Source organism: Electrophorus electricus, unplaced genomic scaffold (genome assembly GCF_041902795.1).
Source record: "Electrophorus electricus isolate QZ-2024a unplaced genomic scaffold, ASM4190279v1 Scaffold39, whole genome shotgun sequence".
Lineage (NCBI taxonomy): Eukaryota > Metazoa > Chordata > Actinopteri > Gymnotiformes > Gymnotidae > Electrophorus > Electrophorus electricus.
Genome location: NW_027658682.1, coordinates 1129858 through 1151978, shown reverse-complemented (window position 1 = coordinate 1151978; position 22121 = coordinate 1129858). Strand labels below are relative to the sequence as shown.

Genomic DNA, 22121 nt, shown 5'->3' with positions numbered 1-22121 from the left:
AGAAAGGGTGTGTGTGCTTGCCTCCTTGGTAAACTGGTATGTGTGTGTATACTGAAGTGTTTTCATGGTTCAATACATTGTGTGTGAGTGTTTCTATACATGCCTTCTGTGTGTCTGATGATGTTATCCAGCAGCAAGGGGTATTTGGTGAGTCTCTGCATCTCAGACACTAGAAGGTCCTTTAATTGTAGTCGGCGGCAGTGAGGGCTGGCTTCACATTCCTAACACACACACACACACACACACACACACACACACACGAATGAGCCAAGGACATCTAAGTCCAAATGTGGATTCTGTTGACAGCAACACCAATTTATACCTAAAACAGCATCACTAGAAGTTATGTGCTGCAATAAAAGTCAAATATAAAAGACTGGATAGTCTCCAATTCAAAGTATGGGTCAACCAATTCACAACCCAGCCCACTAACAAATATGGCAGAAGCTCTAGTGTTTGTAGGTTTGTCCAAAGGCTTTATACCTCTAAAAAGTGTTACCTGTATAAGGTGCGCGAAACGCGGGTCTTTGCATTTATTTTTAATGAGCTCCAGTGCCTGACTCTGCTGACTGCACAGGTGAGACACCTGCTCCTGGAACTCCTCTCCTGCAGCGTCTTCAAACTATCACGCACACACACAAACACATGAGCTACTGACATATCAAGTAAAGCAACAAGTATATCCCACACTACACAGAACAACCCCTTCATTTTAGACAGCACCAAAAGATGATGTGAACTAGAAAGGGAGTAACACTAGCCAGCTCTCACTCTAGACACCATGATGTCTCCGATGCCTTGAACTATAGAAGAGTCCCTCAGCCTCTTCATGGACTCACACAGATTCGCTGAAACACAAATGCAACACCACAAAACAGAATCTGTTTAAGCGAGCCAGTGTATATGTGGTTTGTTAGAAAGTTGTGTCAGTGGGCAACAGAACTCTACTTGTGTCATGAAGGCCACGGCAGAAACAACATGTACAGCCTCCAGTCCATACCTGCTCACAGTAATGGCATGGTGCCGATAGCTGATATTGTTCTGTCATTAAATTCTCAGTTTGGGTGGGTTTTACACTTCTTTAATCTTGATTATGATTTAGACACCAAGTAGGCTTCAGAAATTTAGGTTTGAAAACCTCGCACACAGAGAGACTGACCATGAAGACTGTAGACCTGGGGCAGGCTGGGGAAGATACAGGAAAGTTCTTCGACGGTCAAAAGGTTCCTCATCTTCTGGAAGAACACCTGATCGAGAACCCTGAGAGTCCGCAAGTGAGATGCTTCCGTTGTGAACAGCTCTGAGGAAGAGGATATAGCAAAGTCACTACAATTTCTTACAAACGTTACACAATTCAGAATTCCACATTTTCATGAGTCAGGATAGAATTATCATATGTGCATAATAAATAGAATACTGTATGTTCAAAAGATTTAGTAGCTATTTAGTTTAAGTTAGATCAGTAAATAATTGTTTTCATTTTACATGTTAACTGTGTACTGGGAGTTGTCTTTTATAGTCAGTTGCTGTGCACCACATTTGCTGTTTTACCATATATGACAGCCTGCCGTTCGATCTCCCGGGAGCCGAGAGAGGCGAGTGTGTGCGGCTCCACTGTCTCCTGCCAGTTCTGACAGTGGACCGTGTCCTCTTCCAAAGGAGGTGCATCAGGCAACAACGCCAGTGGTGTATCCACACTCCTACAGGAAGGGAAGGAGGCATGGGGAAAGAGAGAAAGAGAGACAGAGCTTCAGCAGCAACTTACTAAGATAAATCAAGGTGACGGATATGGATGTTAAAGAACTGGACGGCAGGTGTGCATGTGTGCTCATTAGCATCAGACTAATGAGGTGTATATAGTTATAATTACATCTCAGTCATGCTCACGGATCTCTGCGTCCTGGTGCAAGGCGGTGACATACCTGTCCAGAGTAGATGCTGGAGGCCGGACATTCATGGCTCAGGAACCTCAGCAGCTCTTCCACTAGTGTGTCTAGTGAAATATCTTGAATGTTGGATGATCTCTTTAGTGTTCGTTTCAGTATCTGTTCATTCAGCTGAAGAACACCTTTTCTGAACGCGTTATCAGACGCAACAATGGTCCTTAAAAATTCCACATTACCTATTATGATGTAATAAACCGAGGTGTGAGAGCTGCAGTAGTGATCTAAGCCAGTTAGCTAGCTAGCTATGTTCTTGTCCAGACACTTTAATGCCTCATGGCTGGTGCAATGACACAATATTCAACATTTCCCTCTGATTCTACTTTTAATTCTGTGACATTAGCTAAGCAACTATAAAGCTACTCTGGTCCAAAAATGCTAGTGTCGTTAGACGTATCAAAACGTATCAAACATAGCTTTAGCTAGGCTAGCTAATCAGACCTTCTATGAAACAATCACAACTTAGTAAATTCATAGTTGTTAATCACAGTAAAGTGTTTTTTCTTTTTGTTGTTTAAAAAGAGTTACCTTGTTACCTTGCTAGCTAACAGTTAGCTAGTAACAATGCCTTCAAAAGTAGTTCTCCACTGATACAAGATACCTAAGAGAAGTTTGGCTCGGAATGTGACTGATTGAAAAACAAAAATACATCACAAATAGCGTTATGCAATAATACCTAAAGTGCATGCATCAAATACAAACAGTCCCCAATGCAAACCTCTTTTACAAGGCAGCTATTTAGCATCTGCTACTTCTGCAAAACAAACCCAGTCTTGCATGTTAGTGTTAGCTTTCCAGCTAGCTAGGCATTGCTCCAGGACAGGTTTTAGTATAGCCAAAATAATTTGATTGCCTGTTAATTTTTTTAAAAAGTTGATGTAGAGATGTGACATTTTACTAAGCGTGCCCTGATAAAAAGCTAAGAAAATAGCTAAGGGCCAGATTCTGTTATATCATTAGTTAGTGTCATGTCCGTTGATGCAGGAAAGAAGAGACAGGAAACAGTGTGTTACCCTGTGGCCTTTTATTAATGCAGAGCTCTGGAGATGTCACTTCACAACACAGTGCGAGTGAGATCTAAAGCATAACTTTGCAACAGACAGACTTATATTTCTCTCGCCTTGTGCCACTTCTGCTTTTGTGTTTTTCCATCTCAGCCGTCACCTCTGTTTGACCGTCTCGTACACATGTCTTCTTGCATAATCACACATATGCACGTCTAGGGCATTTCCTGTTATGTCTGGACATACAGTAATTATTTTATTTATTCAAGCATTAGTCCTATTCCATTCTGCACATTATTCTCTACTAGTGTAAGCTTAGCATTCATTTAATTTCTGAAACTCCACAATTCCCCCTTTTGATCTCTACAAAGAGATCACCAATCACACTCCTTTATTCTGGCATCTCCTGTCTCTACGTCCCTTTCCCCCTGTATCAGTGGCATCATCGTGGTACCCTCATGCACATCTTTCCTTTCTATCATAGCTGAAATTAGTCTAACCATTAACGCCCTAATACATGGAATACAGCAGCACCCGCATGTCACAGCAATTCCCGTGAATGTGGCTAATGAAACCATCAATGACACAATTAAGTCTTTCCACTGACCGAACCGGCTCACCATCCAGGATTCCAACTGGTTGTTTATGCCTGAATTCTCATGCATTTCCTCTGATAGGGTCTTCAAACCATCCAATGCTCTACTAACTGACCCATCCGGAGCGGTATTATTAGCAATGAATGTACAACACACATCCTCAAGCATAGCGCAGACACCCCCCTTTTCCGCCAACAACATGTCTAATGCCATACGATTTTGCACCGCCATCAGTGAGGTTGGTCCCAGCTGATCTCTAAGTCCTTCCACTGCATCCCTAGTCAGGTTGGCTAGCCTGAGGACATTATAATGTACATAGTTAATCCGATCCACATTTTTATTTGGAGTAATGGGGAATAATGCAGAAAGTATCGGAATATTCTCAAATCCCCCTGCTATCTGGTCTGCTAACTTATATCTGTCCGGAACTCCGCGAGGTATTCCTATTGCATCTATGTATGTGGGGGTATTCCTTGTTAAATCAAAATGGTATGCCTCTCGCTACTGTCTTGCTGCATCAGTTACCGGGTCCCTGTGTAGTTTTTTGCCTATCAGTAATAAAGGAGCTGCTAACCTGACCATGGCGCATGTCGCCTCCGAATTCTCTGGCATGTTAACAACCAAAGTCATCCTTCCACAATAATCATACAATCCTGCTCGTGCCCATGAACCCACAGACTCGTTCCCAGTGACCGTGCGGTTACACCATTCCGCCGGGATGTGCAGCAAGCGTACTTGAGGTGTGCTTGAACTTCTAACGAAGCACGTGTAGTTCCCCTCCCCCTTTTCGGGTGAAAATAGTCCTGTCCTGGTTCTGTTACTGATGGGGGGGAAAATAACGCTCAAAGTGTCACAATTCTTAGGGTTTCTTTCCTTAGTCAGGCCAATCATGCACGCATAACCCTTGGGGTCTTTTTGTGGGAATAGGGGTGCCGGGGTGGTTATAAGTCTGGGTCTTGCGGCTGCACATGCTACACATCCACCAATCTCTACCCCCATTCTTCTTCACCGTCTTGTTGTTAATGTTTTAATCCTTTCCTACTGCCATGCTATTATTTAACCCAAGCGTGACCAAACTGTAAATGGAAACACACAACACAATACACCAACAAATAATCAAACAACACAATTGTCCAGAAGTCATCACTGGTGTTCTGTTCTTCTTACTTCGGGGTCTAAGGGTGGACTACCTTGACCCTTTTGCTCCCGGGGATTATTCTGCCCCTTCCGGGTCAGGTGAGTTAGGTGATGTTTCAGCAAGGTCCCTCGCTGTCTCTTGCAGACTCCTCTGCGGTGACTCTGCGGCGGCGCACTGGCTCAGATGAAACCACGTTTCCCCTTTACCCTTCAGGCGTACGGCGTGGCTGGTTCTTTCTGTCACCTGGAATGGACCTGTCCACCTCGGCTCACTCCATTTTCTCTTGATGACTCTCAGCAGCCCCGAGTCCGTAATGGGTATCGTCTGGGTTTGTCTGCTCCCCATCCGGTCCCCCTCCTGCGTGGAGAAAGCTGAAACGATACTTTGCAATTCATTAAAGTATGATGTGTGTGTGAGATGTTTTTCTTTTCTCATTTATTGTTAAGGGTCCCTGGGGTCCTGGAAATCCTCAACCTGTCTGCAATTCAAAAGGGGTAAAACCAGTTGTTGCATTCACTGAACATCTAATTTGCATTAATGCCAAAGGTAAGGCATCAACCCAATTTAATTTTGTCTGTGCACAGATTTTGGCCACTTTGTTTTTCGCATTTAGATTCATCCTTTCCACCTTACCTTGAGACTGAGGATGATACACTGCCCCAAATGAATGTTTCAGACCCAGCATTTTCTCTAACTCCTGCAAATTGCGCGCTGTAAAATGAGTGCCATTATCTGATCTCACCTTTCTCTGAAACCCATGGTGAGGAATGTACTGGTTCACCAGGAACTTTACCACTGAAGCACTGTCTTCCCGTTTTGTTGGCCACGCTTCCGGCCACCCTGTGTAGTTGTCTACGCACATCAATTCGTACCTGTCACTGTTAAAGCTGGAGACTATGTACTGGTGAAGGTGAGCTCTTACTTCAGTTTGCTACTCCTACATGTATATCTGTCTGTGTTGAGACTAAAACAGGAGCATGTTTTTACACACACACACACACACACACACACACACACACACAGATATATATGAGCTGTATGTGTGGAATATTTATTCTGGTAAGCCTGTCTGTGATATGTAATATACATGGCTGTGAAATATACTGTACAGTTGTGGCTACATTTCCATAATTATTGGTGACTACTCTCTCCTTTAGAGATTACCTCAGCCAGCTCTCAGAGTCTGCAAGGCCACGCCTTCAGCCACGCCTCCCTGAGTGATGGACACCCCAGACGCCTATTGATGCACAAGCAGCTGCATATTAGCCTGTAGGTTCCACCTTCTTAGTATCAGGACTGGGTGGGAGTGTGTGTCACAGACCTATAGGTCTTCCCAGCTCCAGCTCTTGGAAGCCAGTATGCTCAGTGAGGAGTGTTCACTGCCTCAGTCACCCTGTCTCCTCATTATCAAGCTCATTATGAGGTGATTCAGGCATGGTGAGGCAGAAAACCCCTGAAAATATGCAGGGAAGTTTCCTCAGAACTTGAGCTCAGTGTTCCTGAAGTGCAGTTTGAAATGAAATAAGGCTTTTCATTTTTTCATTCATTCATTTATTCAGAATCATGTCTGACTCATGTATGACTCGGTGTTAAAGGAAAGTTTTAACACAGATTTTGTCTGGGTACACACTTTGCAAACTTCAAACTGCATGATTAGCAGACAGTATTGTAGCTATTCAAGTTTATGATCAATAATGTAAGGTAAGTGTGTGTCAACTCTGGGTGGGTCAGGGTGTGTTCTCCCCTAAACATACTTCTGACATAATGATTTGTTTAAACACTACAATTCTCTATATCCTAATAATTACTGCCACATTTTAATAACCTGTAATACACTGTAAATACAGCATTTGTAAGCTTTAAATTTACAAACATGAACAATCATACTATAGCAAATACATGATACTCATACCTGTGACATAGTGTTTTGAACAGACATTTGCTGCCACACCTGCTATTTTAGCAGGCTAAATAATCTACCTTCAGAAATGCTAATATGCTTAATTTCATGCAAGTGCTAGTGTTCCTATTTGCTTGCTGATGTGCATGGAAGCACCATATTATTATTATTATTACTATTATTATTATTACTATTATTGTTATTACTATTATTATTATTATTATTATTATTATTATTATTATTATTACTATTATTTTTATTATTTTTATTATTATTGAGTCAAACTGCTATCAAGTTAGCTGGTTGCTCTTAACTAGTAGTGCGAACAGGACAGGGGACTTGGGGAAGACCCAAAGGGTGAGGTTTGTGTGTGTACATTCACAAGTCCTGGTGCACAGCCACTGACATACATAAACACTGCTATCTGGATCTGGAATTTTTAACATTAATGTACAGACTATTCTTTCTCCTTAAAAAATTCATTATGGTAATAATTATGGCAGTATATGTTCCCCTGCAAACAAATGCTAGGCTGCAGGCTGCACGATGCTGCAATCAACCAGCTGATGGCAAATCCAGACAGTGTTGTTATTGTGGCAAGAGACTTATTGTAAATGCATTGCCATTAATTGAGAGTCATTTTAAAATATTTTTACTCTCCCACTGCGCATACTCCCGTTTTCATAAATTGGTAAATATACATGTTGCTGCTTGTCACACAAACTTTTGTTGTACACAAGTAATAATGAGAAAAGGACTCATCATATGTTTTATGATATAGCTAAAGCTATGCATTTATCAAGAGGATTTAACACATTACAGAACACATCTAGTTAATCCTTTCCATGATTGACCCAAGGGCAGATAGCAATTATTTAAGTGTTACTATGTTTTAATTTAATAATAAAAATGACCATATGAACCTTTTTGCTTTATATTTGTTTATATTCAGCTGCCTTTATAATGACAATTATTTATGACAATTTATGACAATGACAATTTACAATACATTTTCAGTGAGTGGTATAATTAAAGTAAAATCATTGTTAAATAAGTCTCATTCTTGTCTCAGATTCAAACACTACAAAATCTTGGTCTTTGCTTGAATGATTTTTTAATGGTCCTGACTACAACACTATCCTTTGATAAGCTTGGAAGTTGTACACTACTGTGAGAGGAAGTTACATTCAGCTAGGAAAGAACCAACAATCAAATAATATACACAGATTAAGATGGCCATTAAAGATCCCAAACTAAGATTAATGCACTAATTAATAAACTACAACTTGTTTGCAGGAGTTCATCAGTGTTTTATCATTGGCATAGGTAAAGGGGTTTTCAGGCACAAGTTAAAAAAGGCACAAGTTGTCAAAGCATAAGAATAATGACCATAATGATCATAAGAAAGCCTTTCTGAGCCAAAGATCTGAATTAACAGGGAATAACAGGAGCACTTGCAAAACTGTGCCTAAGTGTATCCAGAAAGCACTGTTGGGCTTTTGTAGGAAAAAAAGGTTACACAAAGGTTACACTGATAAAACAGTTTAATCTGAACGAAGAATCAAGACCCAGGAGCTGTAAAAGAATAAGTTAATCTCTGCATTGCTCTCTATATAGGGGGAGTTTTACAACATTGGAGTGCACAAGAAACCCGCTTTTGCCCCGACACCATTTTCACTGCCACCTGATGAAAGCAACATGCTGTATATGGGCATCTCTGCCTTCACTGTCAACTCAGCAGGCTTTGTGTAGAAAAATGCAGGAGCACTCACACTCAGAATCACAGACGACATGGTGAGTTTAAACCACTCCTTGCCATCACTGAGGGAAAGGTGTGGATGTGGTTACCTTACAAGACCAGGCTATTTAGTTAGAAGACTGATGAAGAAGACTGATAACTTTATACTGTTCTCCCAGTGCACATTAATAATCCCTTAATAGTGTAATAAATGAATGGACAAATAAATGATCAACAGTCCCTGAAAATGAAACAAACGTTTATCCTTCCAGATTCCCAGAGCCTCTCCATATCGTCTGAACACCAAGACATTTGAAGCCTTAATTCCGCAGGTATAAGAGATCACTTTCTGTATTCATCACACAAGCATGCAGAAACTGCGGATTTTATATTCTCACATAGGTTTCCTAACACAGTAGACTGAATCTTAAAGGAATAATAAGGTTTAAAGAGTAACAAATAATATGATCTCATTAGCAACACAACCATATTTAGATGAAGAATTTCCGAAAAGAACAACATTTCACATGATGATGCTTGGATGAAATGTGTTGAAAACACTGAGTTCTTTTGCTTTTGGTGCTAAAGGCACTTGCAAGTACACCTTACACAGATTGATGGTGGTAGTATGGTTGGCATTCAGTTAAATCAATTAAACTTTGGACAGGGGTAGATTTGTCCTTCATACTGTTATTCAGCACAGGTAATAGCCATTTTGGGACTTTGTATCACTTTTGGGAGGCTGCCGTGTTCTCCTTAAAGTACCCAGGTTGAAGAGTGCTGGGCCCAGGAGTATTATCACCTGCTCCTGCATTTCTGCCGATGAAATAGTGAGACGGATCCACATCCTGCCTGCTTATTGGGGACGTACTGTTCTAGCAGCTCTTCCTCATCTGTCCATGCTCATACCATGGGTTGCTGTACTGTTTCCATGCTTATGTGGTACTCTTTCCGCAGGATGCTATGGAACTTTTGGTGCTCCCTGCTCCTCTCTGGCATTTGTAGCTTGACCTTCCTGGTGATTTTTTTGCAGTCCACGTCACTTTGCCAGGAGCTTCCTTTTGCTGATTAGCAGAAGCAGGAATACCTCCTGTCCTGCCAGGCTTTTGCAGTCATATTAGGCACATTGACTGCTCCGCTCTTACCTGCTTTCTATATCTTATGTTTGGGCTACTTGTGGAAGTGACATGAAAGCAGTGTTATGTTTATGTTAGTGTGGAGTTTGATATCTTGTGGAATTTCCACCACGCTGTTAGTATCATGGCCACCCACAAATTGTTGATCATGAATGTTCTTTAATTGATTTGACTGATAAATGGTAAGTCTGACTTTTAGATCTTTGCATAATGTTTGCTCTATGTCTATCCATATTCTGTCTGATATACTAGGTTTTATCCATTTTATTCCATATTGTAGTTGATTTGCAATAATCAACTACAGTTCTGTAATGTTGTGAGTTTGATTTTATGTGATTTATTTTTCCAGTAGAATCAAGTTATGATGTTGTCCAAAGATTTTAGACAGGTTGGTGGCGCTGGAATAATTGAAAACAAACAATTTCGTTTAGGTTATATTCTCATTTTAATTATTGCAGTTTGTCCAAAGAGTATAAGGTGCAACTTTGTCCATCAATGAAGTTCGTCGCTTATTGTTTTAATAATTGGATGACTATTTATTCTGAATAACAGACAACTGGGAAGTGAATTTAATACCCAGATATGTAATATGATTGGTATTCAGGGGGATGGGGAATGTTTTTAATTGCATCATAAAGATATGCTGCTAATATATAGTATAATACACAAATATACTACTGGAGATACAATTTGACCAGTTATGTGTGATGTTCTGTGATGATCATATAGAACACCACAGACAACTGTGTGGCACATCACTGTTAAACCTCCTGATTGCAACCCGGGGCATCGTGAACTGTACAACATGACCCTCAGACAATGATCTCTGAGTGAAAACGATAAACATAATCATCTTCATATCATCACTTTCTCTTCAAGTTCAGTGGAAGAGAGGTCAGTGAAAGGGAGTTTTAATACCCTTTCCATTTTTAACTTTAATAAAAACACAGATGGAAAAATTCCAGAAAGTGAGACAGAGAAAGGAAACTAGACTTTAAAATGGTGCTGCCCTCTTGACTTACAACTGTAGATTATTGAAATTATTACAAATGTCTGACGCCAAAAGGGATTGTGTCAGTGTTTCACTACTCAGTATTGCATTTGGTAGACAGTATAAACAAGCAGACTATGGTTAAAAAAATCACAGAAATAAAGCAAACACCAATATAATCTTGAACCACCTAGTGCCAGGAAACATTAGATTACTGGAACAAAATCAGACAACTAGCAGAACAACTTTTTAACCAATGATGCAGATGCACTTTTAGTGGATTTATTTATCTGTATTTCAATCCACTAAAGTTTTTCACTTGATCTAACATTACATTTAAGACCGAAATCCTGTTACGTCTCACAGAAGATTCCACTGATCAAGCTGCTACTTACCCATCCTGGTCCTGGAGTACCTTTGCTCTGTACACTTTAGTGATGTCTTTGCTACCAACAAGCCTATTTTAATCCATCAGATAGTAACCAAACGCTCCTTTGCTGCAGAGCACAGAAATCATTCAAATTTGCAGTCAACAGATACATCTGGGCCAGATTTTGGATCAATGGACTAGGCTGGAACTGCACATATACTGTATATGCAAAATTCAAAATACGGGGAGTGGTTGGTCTCTTTTGCAATCAAATCTGAATACTATGGAATTCGTTTCACATTTGTTTAATTTGACAGATTTTAAATGGATAATGGACATCACTAGACAAAAAGGAATAAACAACTATATGAAAAGGAACAAAACCAAAAACAAAGGAAGACTTTAACACACTTGCCCAAACAAGCACTAAATCTGACAAAAATAGATCAACCAATGACATAGCTGTGAAGGAACATATTAGCCATTGTTTTCTTGTCATCAACAGTAATTTTAACTGATTGTTAACATACTGTTCAAGTCTTCAACTGATTTGCTCCCAACATACGAATGGGTACAAATATGGTTCATTACCCAGCTGCACAAATTGCTTCTGACATACTGGGCAGCTACAGGGTTCTTCTCCCGTGTGGATTCTGACATACTGGGCAGCTATGGGCTTCTTCAGTTGTGTGGATTGTCTTCTGCTCCTCCATGTGGCCTGTTTCACCAAAGCCCTTCCTGCAGTATTTGCAGCACTATGGCAAGCGGACACCCTTGTGTGAGCGTTTAGGTGCTTCTCAAGAGTCTGGGCAAGTTTGAAACACCTGCCCTAAACATCACTGACATTATTTCTTGTAGGTGATTAGCCACGTGTTTCTCTAGTCACAAGTACTTTTTGATTTATTTGGTTTTTTAAATAGGTAATTTTATATATAATGGCAACAAATGACATTTTAAGTTTTATGACAAAACGTGCAAACAAGCTGGCCTGAGAGGTGTGTAGCGGGATATGACTCAGTGCATCTCTGGTGCTGCTTTTGATGAGTACAGTGTCATGAGTGTGTCTGTCCAGCGGTGCAAAGAGGGGATACAGCAAGGCATGGCATGGTGTTTATTCATTCGTTTGCATAGAAAATGACGCCTTTTCACATTGTGGAACTACAAATATGGCGGTCTTTTTTGTGCGGCGTAGTAAAGACATATGTTGTGGAATTTTGAACAAACAGCAAGTCAGACGTGATTAAGAGAGTAATTTAATAAGAAAAAGAATAAAATAAATGTTTGGCTCTCCTCAGGTAGGGAGCCCCGAGTATACAAAACCGTGGCTAGTTATACTACTCCTGTGCTGTCTTTAACCAATCATCTTTTCTTAAGCAGCTCTTCTTTCCTTTGTTGCTGTGGCTATAAGCCAATCAGCTCTCAGCTTGTTTTTTTCCACAAACCAACCCAAACTGTCTCCAAACAGTGTGGGTTGTGTGTCAAGTTGACCTTGATGTTAACAGTTCCTGATACATGTTCAACTTAATCAGCAACAGGCGGATATAAATGTGCAAACAGCATTATTAATTTAAGAACACAAGGATCAGTGTGATTTTATATGAATCACATAATACATAGTTTCGTATCATTTTCCATCACACGTAAAAACAGAGTCTCACCGTATTGTCGGGCAGGAGGATCTGGACTCATTTATTACTTAATATCTTACCCCATCTAGCGGTCATTAGAGGTTAGTCTTGAATTGATTTCTGTCGTGCAATATTTTAGATATAAATGTTTACATTTTCTATTACAGAACACGGCAAAGTATAGTCAACCAGTTCTAACCTTTTGAGAAAAACTTTAACTTCAAAGTAGGTGAATCTATTTACTTAGATTGAACCAATCGGATCACAGTTTATTTACATAGCATCAATGCTTTGAGTGCTTTAGATATAAGGACATCATGGCGATCTTTCTGCTCACACCTCAGTCAGTCTAGAATTCTGTACTATGTGTTTCTATAGCTTCCAACTTTCACGAGTTTCTTGAATCTGTGGAGAAAAGTGCAGACTCAGGTACTTTCTTATTTGTGAACATTTATACATTTTATGTAATTTTTTTATCATCTATAATGTTTCATTACTTTTCATTTATAGATATAAGGACACAAAAACAGTTCATATACTCAATGAATTGTTACAAGATAATCTTTTCTAGAGAATGTTTACCATTTGTTAAAAGACTGATTTATTTCTAAAGGTTTATGCAGTTTGTTAATTTGTCACATGGAGGCAGAAGGGGTGAATCTGATATACCCCTCTTCCATCATCAACTATTCATCGAGTCCTCCAGTGGAGCTTGTACAACCAAAGAAACGCATACAGCGGTCACCGGCGGTTCTAAGTTACATCTAAAGAGGTCTAGGCCTATACACACTGTTCCACCTGAGGTAATAAAATGTTTTGGGGTAAAGGTATTTTCATGAGGCGATCTGTGATCTAATTATAATAGGCTTTGAAGCTCTCTGCAACAGGTGCAGAGTGGTGCAAGACTGTGTTTGAAAGCATAAAGAGGAATAATGTTTCTGGGGTATCTCAAGGCCTTTTTGGGTCTGTAAGTGCAGAGCAGAGGCTCTGATGCAGGTGGTTTCAAGGCCTCTGTGGAAGTCTACGGCAGATGACTCTGGACTGTTCCCGTGAGAAATAGCTTCCTAAGTATTGGGAAAGATCCCGGCTTTTAAAAGACGTGAAAGCCTCTTCGAGAGTTCTGTGGCTAAGCAAGGTTCATTATCTTACCATAAGAGCAGGGTGATACTGACCTGCAACATCATCTTGCAGGTGTTTGATGGTATGAGTTGAGATCATCTTTGTTAAAAACAAAAAAAACAACAACAAAAAAAAAAAACAGGAAAATCTTCCAATAGGATATACTGGGGTCAAGCTTCAATTTGTACAATGATAGATCTCAATTTGCATATATTGAATAATGTATGGTTGAACACAGTGGTGGAGATTTCAAACACCAGTATGTAGAGAAGGTGTGGCAATCACATAATCAGTTGTGAAAACTGGATAAAAATGTGTGTTCCTTGTGTGATTATTAGACATATTCTGGACTATGCCTCGTTTGTATGTAACGCTGAGCTCAAAATAAATAATGGACCTACTACTCTCTTCAATTAATTCTTGAGTCTGCATCTTTATTTTCTGTTTAAAGAGGACTTAATAAAATTACTGGAATGTGGGCAATATCTAGTAACACAGTGCCGAGTCTGCTAAACGTAGATCCCAGCCTTTTATATGGCCTCTTCCCTTTAATTCTACTGACTATAATTAATGTAAACCTTGTCGATTCTGGTGTTTGCTGTATAGAGGTAGCGAAAACTTTGCTAAAACAATGAAAAATATGCATCCTGTGAAAAGTTTATTGAACAATATAACATTGTTCCTTACCCAGAGCCATAACACGTCATTGATGGAAATCACACTGATGTGAGGGCGGTATGGGCCAACTCAACTGTATTTCCTGATTGTTTTATTCTGCAGGAGGATGTGGTCCAAATATTTAAAAAATCACAGGTTTGTTTAAGAGGACATAGTCGAACAGTTTGGGCTTACTGTTATTTTAATACTAGTGGTAACTATTAGTAAATACAACAATCTGACCATCCTCATACTGCATTGAGTGCTGTGCAGCTAACAAAGATGATAAAGGGTAGAAACCGAAAGGTATGAGAAGGGATGAAAAGTAGTAATGAAGTTTGGAAAGTAATGTCGTTCCTAAATACCCAGTCAGTTAGTTTTAAAGTTAAACATTCAAACATAACATGAAGAGTCAGCCTTCAGAATTAGTTAAAGAGAATAGCTGGTCCCATCCTTTATTGCCGGTTAACCTTAACAAACATTATTGAGGCACCCTTCGTGAAGGTCTAACTGTCAAACAGAGAACCCATATTTTTATACACTTTTCAGAAGTGGTTATGTATTCACCCCACCTTCCTTTACATATTAGTGTTTGCATTCACCACCATTACATCTGAACCACACAGTAGTCAATATATGCAAACTGCTATTCAATACCCACACCAGTTGGAAGCCATTACCACTACATTCCAAGAGAAGATTTGTATTAGCCTTGTCCTAAAGAAGATTGTTTTTCTATATGGTCCTGAGCCTGGTGGAGAGTTCATATATCTTACCCTGAGGTCCACCAAAAGCCTACGCAGGATCCTTTACTGAAGCCTGAAGCCCTGTATGTAAGTCATTCTGAAAGGACACAGAATCTCTAAACTCCCTTATGTTTTATGTTATTAATCTGTCCAATGCACTGTTAGGCCTCTTTTCCCTGTAAACACGCATGTTATTACCTCAGTAATAACAGGGACCACCTCTTGTAAAGAATTTATTGCATTTGAAAGTATGGAAATGTGGTCAAAGGTGATGCTAGAAACATCTCCCTTTAAAGGTTAGAAAAGGATATGGAAAGGTGGCTACATGCTTAAAAGCTAAAATGTTACATGTAACTAAACTGTGAGAGATGCCTTTATAAAGAACAGTGTGTGAATCTACAGGGGATGCAGTGGCTGATGTGATCGTGCGTCTGCTATGATAGCGAGGCGAGGTTATTATATTGTGGCTTGTATGTAGTTCAAATGAAATTAAGGAATGGTCTGAGATGGCATCCGACTGGGGTAGTCTGACTATGTTCTCCGTGTCCACCGTATGTCAATAGTAAGTCAAGCGCATGTCCATCAGAGTGTGTGGGTTCTCTTATACATTGGATGAAACCAATTGATTCTGATATACAGCTAAAGGCCAATCTCAAAGGGTCTTGGGCATTATCAAGGTGAATATTGAAATCACAAAAAATAATGGCTCTTTCTACAAAAGTGACTAGATTAGAAAGGAAATCTGAAAATTCCTTAATAAATTCTGAGTAGGGCCGTGGTGGCCTATAGATACCAAATAGTGAAACAGGCTGGGTGGGCTTCATATCGCTGGCTACATCATTCATTTTAGAAAAAAAAACAAAATTTCCCCTTTTTTCCTCAATTATCCTGTTATCTTCAATTCCCTGCTCTAAAGCGATTACTCACGTAATACTAGTCAGAGTTTTAGGGTGCCCCAAAAGGGTGCATTAGGTGCATTAAAGTTACTAATAAAGACATCAGAATATTCCCTGTCTTTCAAGTAGAAAATAAATCAGAATACCACAGAAATGTATTTGCTATTAAGTAACCTAGAGCCTTAAAGATTATTTTGGACTTCAGTGGACGTAAGAACAATAGCAGGTAAATAAACTTTATTTATTTATTTATTCCTTAATATGGCATTCTCTAAAATGATGTAAATACATTGAAAATATGCAGTACAAGTGCAGTAAAATAATTCAATGTTGTACTTCTTCTTCTTCAAAGCAGAGCATTGGGTACTTAATACCATTGAACTGTGTCAAATCAATGTGCCCTATTACCATTGAATTTTTACTATTACTATTACAACAGTAATGTAAATAATGTGATACAAATAGTTAATGAAGTACAAATTCATGAAACTCACATGCTGCTAGTATGTTAAAAGTTATAAATGTAAATGACAATTAATTATTCATACTGTTGTTGGTGGGGAATTCAGTAGATTGACTGATTTAAACAACTCCCAAAGTATTTGCATAACCTGAAACACACATTATGAAGACTTCCATTAAAATTACATTTATTTCAAGATTAGACTAGGAATGGAAAGAAGTACAATGTAAGAAAAAATCAAATAGGTCCTCTGAAAAAGCTGAAATTGTCAGTCATGTAAAGCTTTTACAAGATGAAGCATAATGTCATGGAATGTTAGCCTCCCTCGAGTCATGTGGTTTGGCCTGCCACGTTCAGTGGGAGGGCTGTGTTTGCAACCACACCTGCACCTTGTTCGTCTCAATGTATATAAACCCGTGTTAAAGTGTACAGGGTGTTGGTCATTGTCGGTGTAATGTCTGAATGTAACATGTTTATGTTAGATGTATTCTTGTGTATCATGTTTGTTTAACTTCATTTGTTTCAGGTCCATGTTTATTGTTTCTAATACGTGAGTGCCACTGTCATTTATGTTAATAAATGTTCGTCCCAGTCGGTGGAGTCTGTGCGTCCTGCCCCTCGCCCTATGGCACTCGGGCCGCCACACGTAATCACAGTGCATTATTTCTTTATTATATTAAACTTTTGTACTGGTGTTAAAGCAGGCCAAATATTATACATTGATTCATATACTAAGTACTAAAAGTGTTATACATTGATTGATGCGGAGAAAACTATACATCAACTTTTTTATGGCTACTAAATAAAGGTACAATACTGAGCCTGATAAGTATAAACATTTTAAACAGCTTTTTATCGTTTAGGGTTTTTTTTTCCTTTTGTGCAAGTCTAAATTAGTCCACTGGGACAATGACACACAAACACTAACACCAACACATCAATGGTCCCTCAATTTAGAGTATTTTTTATTTGAAATGGAGCCGAACTGAGCATGACAACACTGGGATGGAGCAGCGGGTAGGAGAGCCTCATCTTCAGCGTTGCTTGGAGGTGCTCTCCATGGAAGTGATGGCCCAGGGGTGGAAGAATGCCATTCTGGTGGAGAAGGTGGGGTGCCAATGAGACAGGTGTGTCATGCCTGCAGAAGACACTGTCAGAGGCAGATAAGCAGAAGGACAAGGTGAAGTAACATAGCTCAAGGTCCCTACTTAACTGCACCATTTAGAAAGCATGCATAACTTAAAGATAGTTGTGAAAGCCTGAAGGTCTACAACAGGCAGTAATGAACTTTTCTAAACTGGATTTATGGGTTTTACATTGCGCAGAGGCTGAACGATTTTTAATTTCGACCTTTTGTCAGTGTGTTTACAGTATTTACTTACTGTAGCCCAGTCCTTGAATGAAGTATTTCAAGGCTTCTGCCAGCTTGCCAGGCTATAAGGTAAGAACAGGACACAATAGATTACACAGTGCATCACTCAGTTTGAATGCAAGAGCATTATTTTAATGGGTAACGACAGACCTGATCAAGCTGTGGTAGACCTCCACAGTCAGCCATCTTCATGAGGGACAACATGAAGGACAATGTTATTCACCACAAGTTCATCACAAAGTTCTAGATTTATAAGCCCCCAGTGACATATAATGACTTCTGCATTTATAATGAGAGTCAAATAAAAAAAGCAAAACATAACATTTTAAGTATCGCTTTGCTGAGGTTTGAAGGTCACTAACTTTGAGGAGGGTTGTCTTTGAGGGATTCATTTTGGAATTGCAGTCAACCTACGACGGAAAACACAAACATTTGCACGCAGGCTCCCAGGTACATATAGAAGTTTGATTTGAATGCTGGGTTGGATTTTGAATGTTGTTTTTAAACTTCTGCATGTAAAACAAGCTGTACATACCACAGCATCCACCACAGGAGAGTCATCTCCTACCACCAGAAGAGTGTGACACCTACAGCAACAAAACCTTTCAGGCATGTGGTGGCACAGGGGCATTTTACATCAAAAAATAACATGGAATAAGGATAAAAGAGAAACAGTTTCTCACTTACTTTAGAGTCTTTCTACCCAGAGAAGTTCTCTTAATGTTCAGTTTACTTCGGCTGAAAATTGATCAGATCTAATAAGACTGGGAGCTGTTCATATGACAAACAAGTCTAGAAGCAGAGAGCTCAGAAGATTCCATAGAATGCAGATGTCAGTCATACCTGTTGTAGGACTTCATAAAATGCAGAAGGTTGGTCTGGTTAATCCTTTTGCTGATGTTGTGACGGAAGGTCTTTACAAATTCTGCCTTCTTCTTAATCTCCTCCTGCCACGGTGCCATAAAGGAGTCAGTCCAAGACACAATCAGTCACAAAACATTAAAACTTGATGTGAATATGAATTTAAATGTCTCTTCCTCTATATGCACAGTCTGCACAGGCACTCGAGACAGAAATGTATAATAAAAGGAATATGTAAAAAAAAAAAAAAACATTGTTGACCTTTTGATGGACAATAATGTAGGCATCTGGTTCTTTAGTTACGAAAAGGACACAGTCTAAATTCAGGACAGCTCATTTGGAACACTCATCTTTAGTAATAAGGCATTTAACTTTTAAATATTCTAGTTCAGTGTTTAGTGACCCAGTCCACAGTACACATGAAATGGCCCACATGTTTATTCTAACCCAGCCCAGTACAACTGTACCAGGTGTTCATTTTCCTAATGGCTTGGTTTAGGAGCTAGGATGATGTTGTCAGGAGCTGGGATAGAGGGAAAATGTGGGATGTCAGATGTATCACAAGGACTGGGTTGACAAGTACTGCTCAATAATACATACAATATACATTTCATTTTAGGCGTTATTTCGTACCTGACCGAACAGGTGGGAGATGACAACACTGGGGGGACCAAGGGCCCAGCTGGAAATCTGTGGAAAGTGTGGGTTGATCTTTAGTGGCTGGAGTACACATAAGCTTTGATCAAATACATTACTTTATTAAAAGAGGCTTGACACTGTTCTAAGGATCCTAAAAGAATAAAAATATAGGGTCGATTGTCACCATATGATTGGCATGAAAGGTTAACTGGAAACTGCAGAAAACTAAGAGTAATATGCTGAGAACTATTTGTTATCACATTGAAAGTTATATGGATTCAGTGAACAGCCAAGACACAGGGAACAAGACAGTTTAAATACATGAAGTAATAAGAGTTAAACAAGACAGGTGCAAATAATAAGGAGCGGAGAAAATGAAGCTAAGGAACGGAACCACAACAAGGAAGTAAAGCAAAACAAAAGACATGAGACAGGGAAACCATAGACATGGACGCTAGGTGGGACCAGCTAAACGACATAATTGTAGAGATACAGGGATCGTGATGATTAAGCAGGGTGTTAACAGAATGATAATTACTATTGCATTAGACTGTGATACCTTGGATGCTGCCCGGTCTGCCCAGCCCTCTACCTGAGCATTAATGTTCATCAGGACAAGGCCCTCAACCAAGTCTGGGTACTTCAACTGCAAGACATTTATGCATGAGCAGTCAAAGGGAGATGAACCTTCAGGGCAAAATTACTTACTATATGTCAAACTGTTGTAGTTAAATGAGCAATTAAGAGTCTCCATATTTGGCATTCTTGCACTTTACATTGCACTTAGAAAAAGGTTTGTTTACATGTGCAAGCAGAGGAACAATAGTGAAGTGTCAGTATTCTGGAGAGTTGATGTCTAGCTAGCTTGACAGTGTAATGATTAGGATTATGCTGCAAGTATCAACACTTTGTTACAAAGCAAGAATTTCACCAAGGAGTAATCCTTGTTTGATCATTGTGTTAAAATCTATTGGGAAGAAAGACAGTGCTACAACTCACAGCGAACCGTGTGAGGATGTTTGCTCCTGCTCCAACACCCATTCCAATAACACTCTTAATTCTGTGGAGAGAAAAAAATGTACATAACTTTAAACCATTAAAGCGCAAGGTTTCAGATTAGAACAAGGATTGACAGTTTAATCTCAGAGTAAATGGCTAATCTGGTTCACTCACTTAAAATGCTTGAGCACAATTGGGAGGGTCTCGGAGAGCTTGTCCATTGAGGGATATGTGAATCTACAGGAAAAAATTGCCCTGAGTGAGTTATAATTCTAAGGGACGCCACTGATTCTTCAGGATTTGAACCTGCTAAACCTAGCTATGATGTACTGGGAGCCACAGCCATCAATGTAGCATATGAACGCTAAGAAAAAAGTTCATGAAAGAAACCCTGGTGCATGACAAGCCAGTGCCAGCTAGACATGCTGACAGTCAGGGCCTCCAGATGTTAGTTTAGGTGGGCACCAACACCATGGCATAGAGTCGTCCTGTCTGACTGCCAGGAAGGAGTGGTCTGAGGGCAGACGGAGGGCTATGGAGTAGGTTCTGATAAATATACATTCTGGAAAAAATTGTATGGGGTAGCTGAAGGTCACATTTTAGATTAGATTTAACCTTGGAATGTCTTTCAGCCCCTGAAAGAACATTGTGGCATATGGTGCACTCACGCTCACCCTGCAGGGAAGGTGCTGGCACCCTCATGTTGCCCAGGAGCGTTGACCTGACACACGGCAAAGTGTCGCATGATTTCCTGCATGTCCTCATCATAGAAAAGAACGTCGAAGCAAGTTTTGTCTGCAGACATGCATTCCAGGGTCATTACAACACAATAAATGATGCTTATGCTAAGTTTTAGACTTTAGAGCAATCAGCTACGTGCCACAAGCAACAGTATCAGAGTCTTACGGTTCATTCCGATGTCATGGTAGGTGAGGATGACCGGTCGGTTATCCCTGGGGATACCTGCCATGGTGCAGCATACAGTGCCAAAGGGGGTCTCCACATTGTCCTCCTATAAGACCCAGGTGGAGTATAAAGGTCTAGGTCTAGATGTATAAGAAAAACCTCTAAAAAGAGGTCTGATTCCACTGCAGTGGTTTTGTGTGTCAGGACATTACTCTGTCACACTTAGAACTACTTCTGTGGAATGAGCCTCTTATCACGAGGAATGTCAATCATTTATTTATTATTTATCATTAACCAAGTTAATTTGTTTACAAAAGATCATGTTTGACTCAGAAGACACATGACAGTGCTTGAAAACATGCTTTATGGGTAAAAGCTTTAGCCTATTGAAACATCTGTGAAAAGGTAGTGCTACTTACCACAACTTGACCCCAAAATGCCCCCTTAAAATCCTTCAGACAAAACACAGAGAAAAATAGATTTTGGAGTGGTAACATTTCATTCTGGATGTGAAAAGATCCATCCCATAGACTTTATTCTATTAACAGTACTCAATGTCTGAAAATACAGCCTTATTTTACCGGACACAACGGGTCCATACAAAAGGCATCATCAGATGTTTCTTCATCATCCTCCAATAGAGGGTTATAGAGGGCCTGGGGGTTAAGAAGCAAAAATTCTCAGTACAAAGTTAGATAAAACTTGGTTGTAAGGTAGTATTAAACAAGTATTCTCTTTTTAAAACATTTGCCCAACCTACCCTTTTTGCCATTATCCCAAAAGTTGACGAGCAAATATTCCTCGCTAAATCGATTCCCTGTCTGAATACCGTCTGCATTGCTGGTGCCACTGTAAGGGTCGTTTCCTTTTGGTCACAGAGATTCAGTACAGACTTATTTGGATATTAGGCTGTGCAGTTCCAATTTAGAATATTTGCAGCTCTCCTGTAATAGTAATATTATGACATCACTAAAATACTTTTGAGCAGTTTAATGACAGATTCCCTAAAATCTATATGA

At 39.7% G+C, this 22121-nt stretch overlaps 1 protein-coding gene and 1 long non-coding RNA gene across 2 annotated transcripts; both read right to left on the bottom strand.

Moving 5' to 3' along the window:
• Positions 1–18266: 18266 nt before the first annotated feature.
• Positions 18267–19250, bottom strand: LOC145655908 (uncharacterized). Its single transcript, XR_014121748.1, has 3 exons — positions 19192–19250; positions 18541–18644; positions 18267–18435 (listed from the first exon to the last, which is right to left on the bottom strand). It is a non-coding gene; the product is annotated as an uncharacterized LOC145655908 (long non-coding RNA).
• An 89-nt stretch (positions 19251–19339) lies between these two features.
• Positions 19340–21328, bottom strand: LOC145655903 (protein NDRG1-like). The gene is made up of 6 exons (XM_081709367.1): positions 21103–21328; positions 20871–20991; positions 20371–20433; positions 20197–20257; positions 19757–19843; positions 19340–19348 (listed from the first exon to the last, which is right to left on the bottom strand). Exons 1-6 carry the CDS (start codon positions 21164–21166, stop codon positions 19340–19342), a joined length of 405 nt encoding a protein of 134 aa, XP_081565493.1. The 5' UTR covers positions 21167–21328.
• Between the last annotated feature and the right edge of the window lie 793 nt (positions 21329–22121).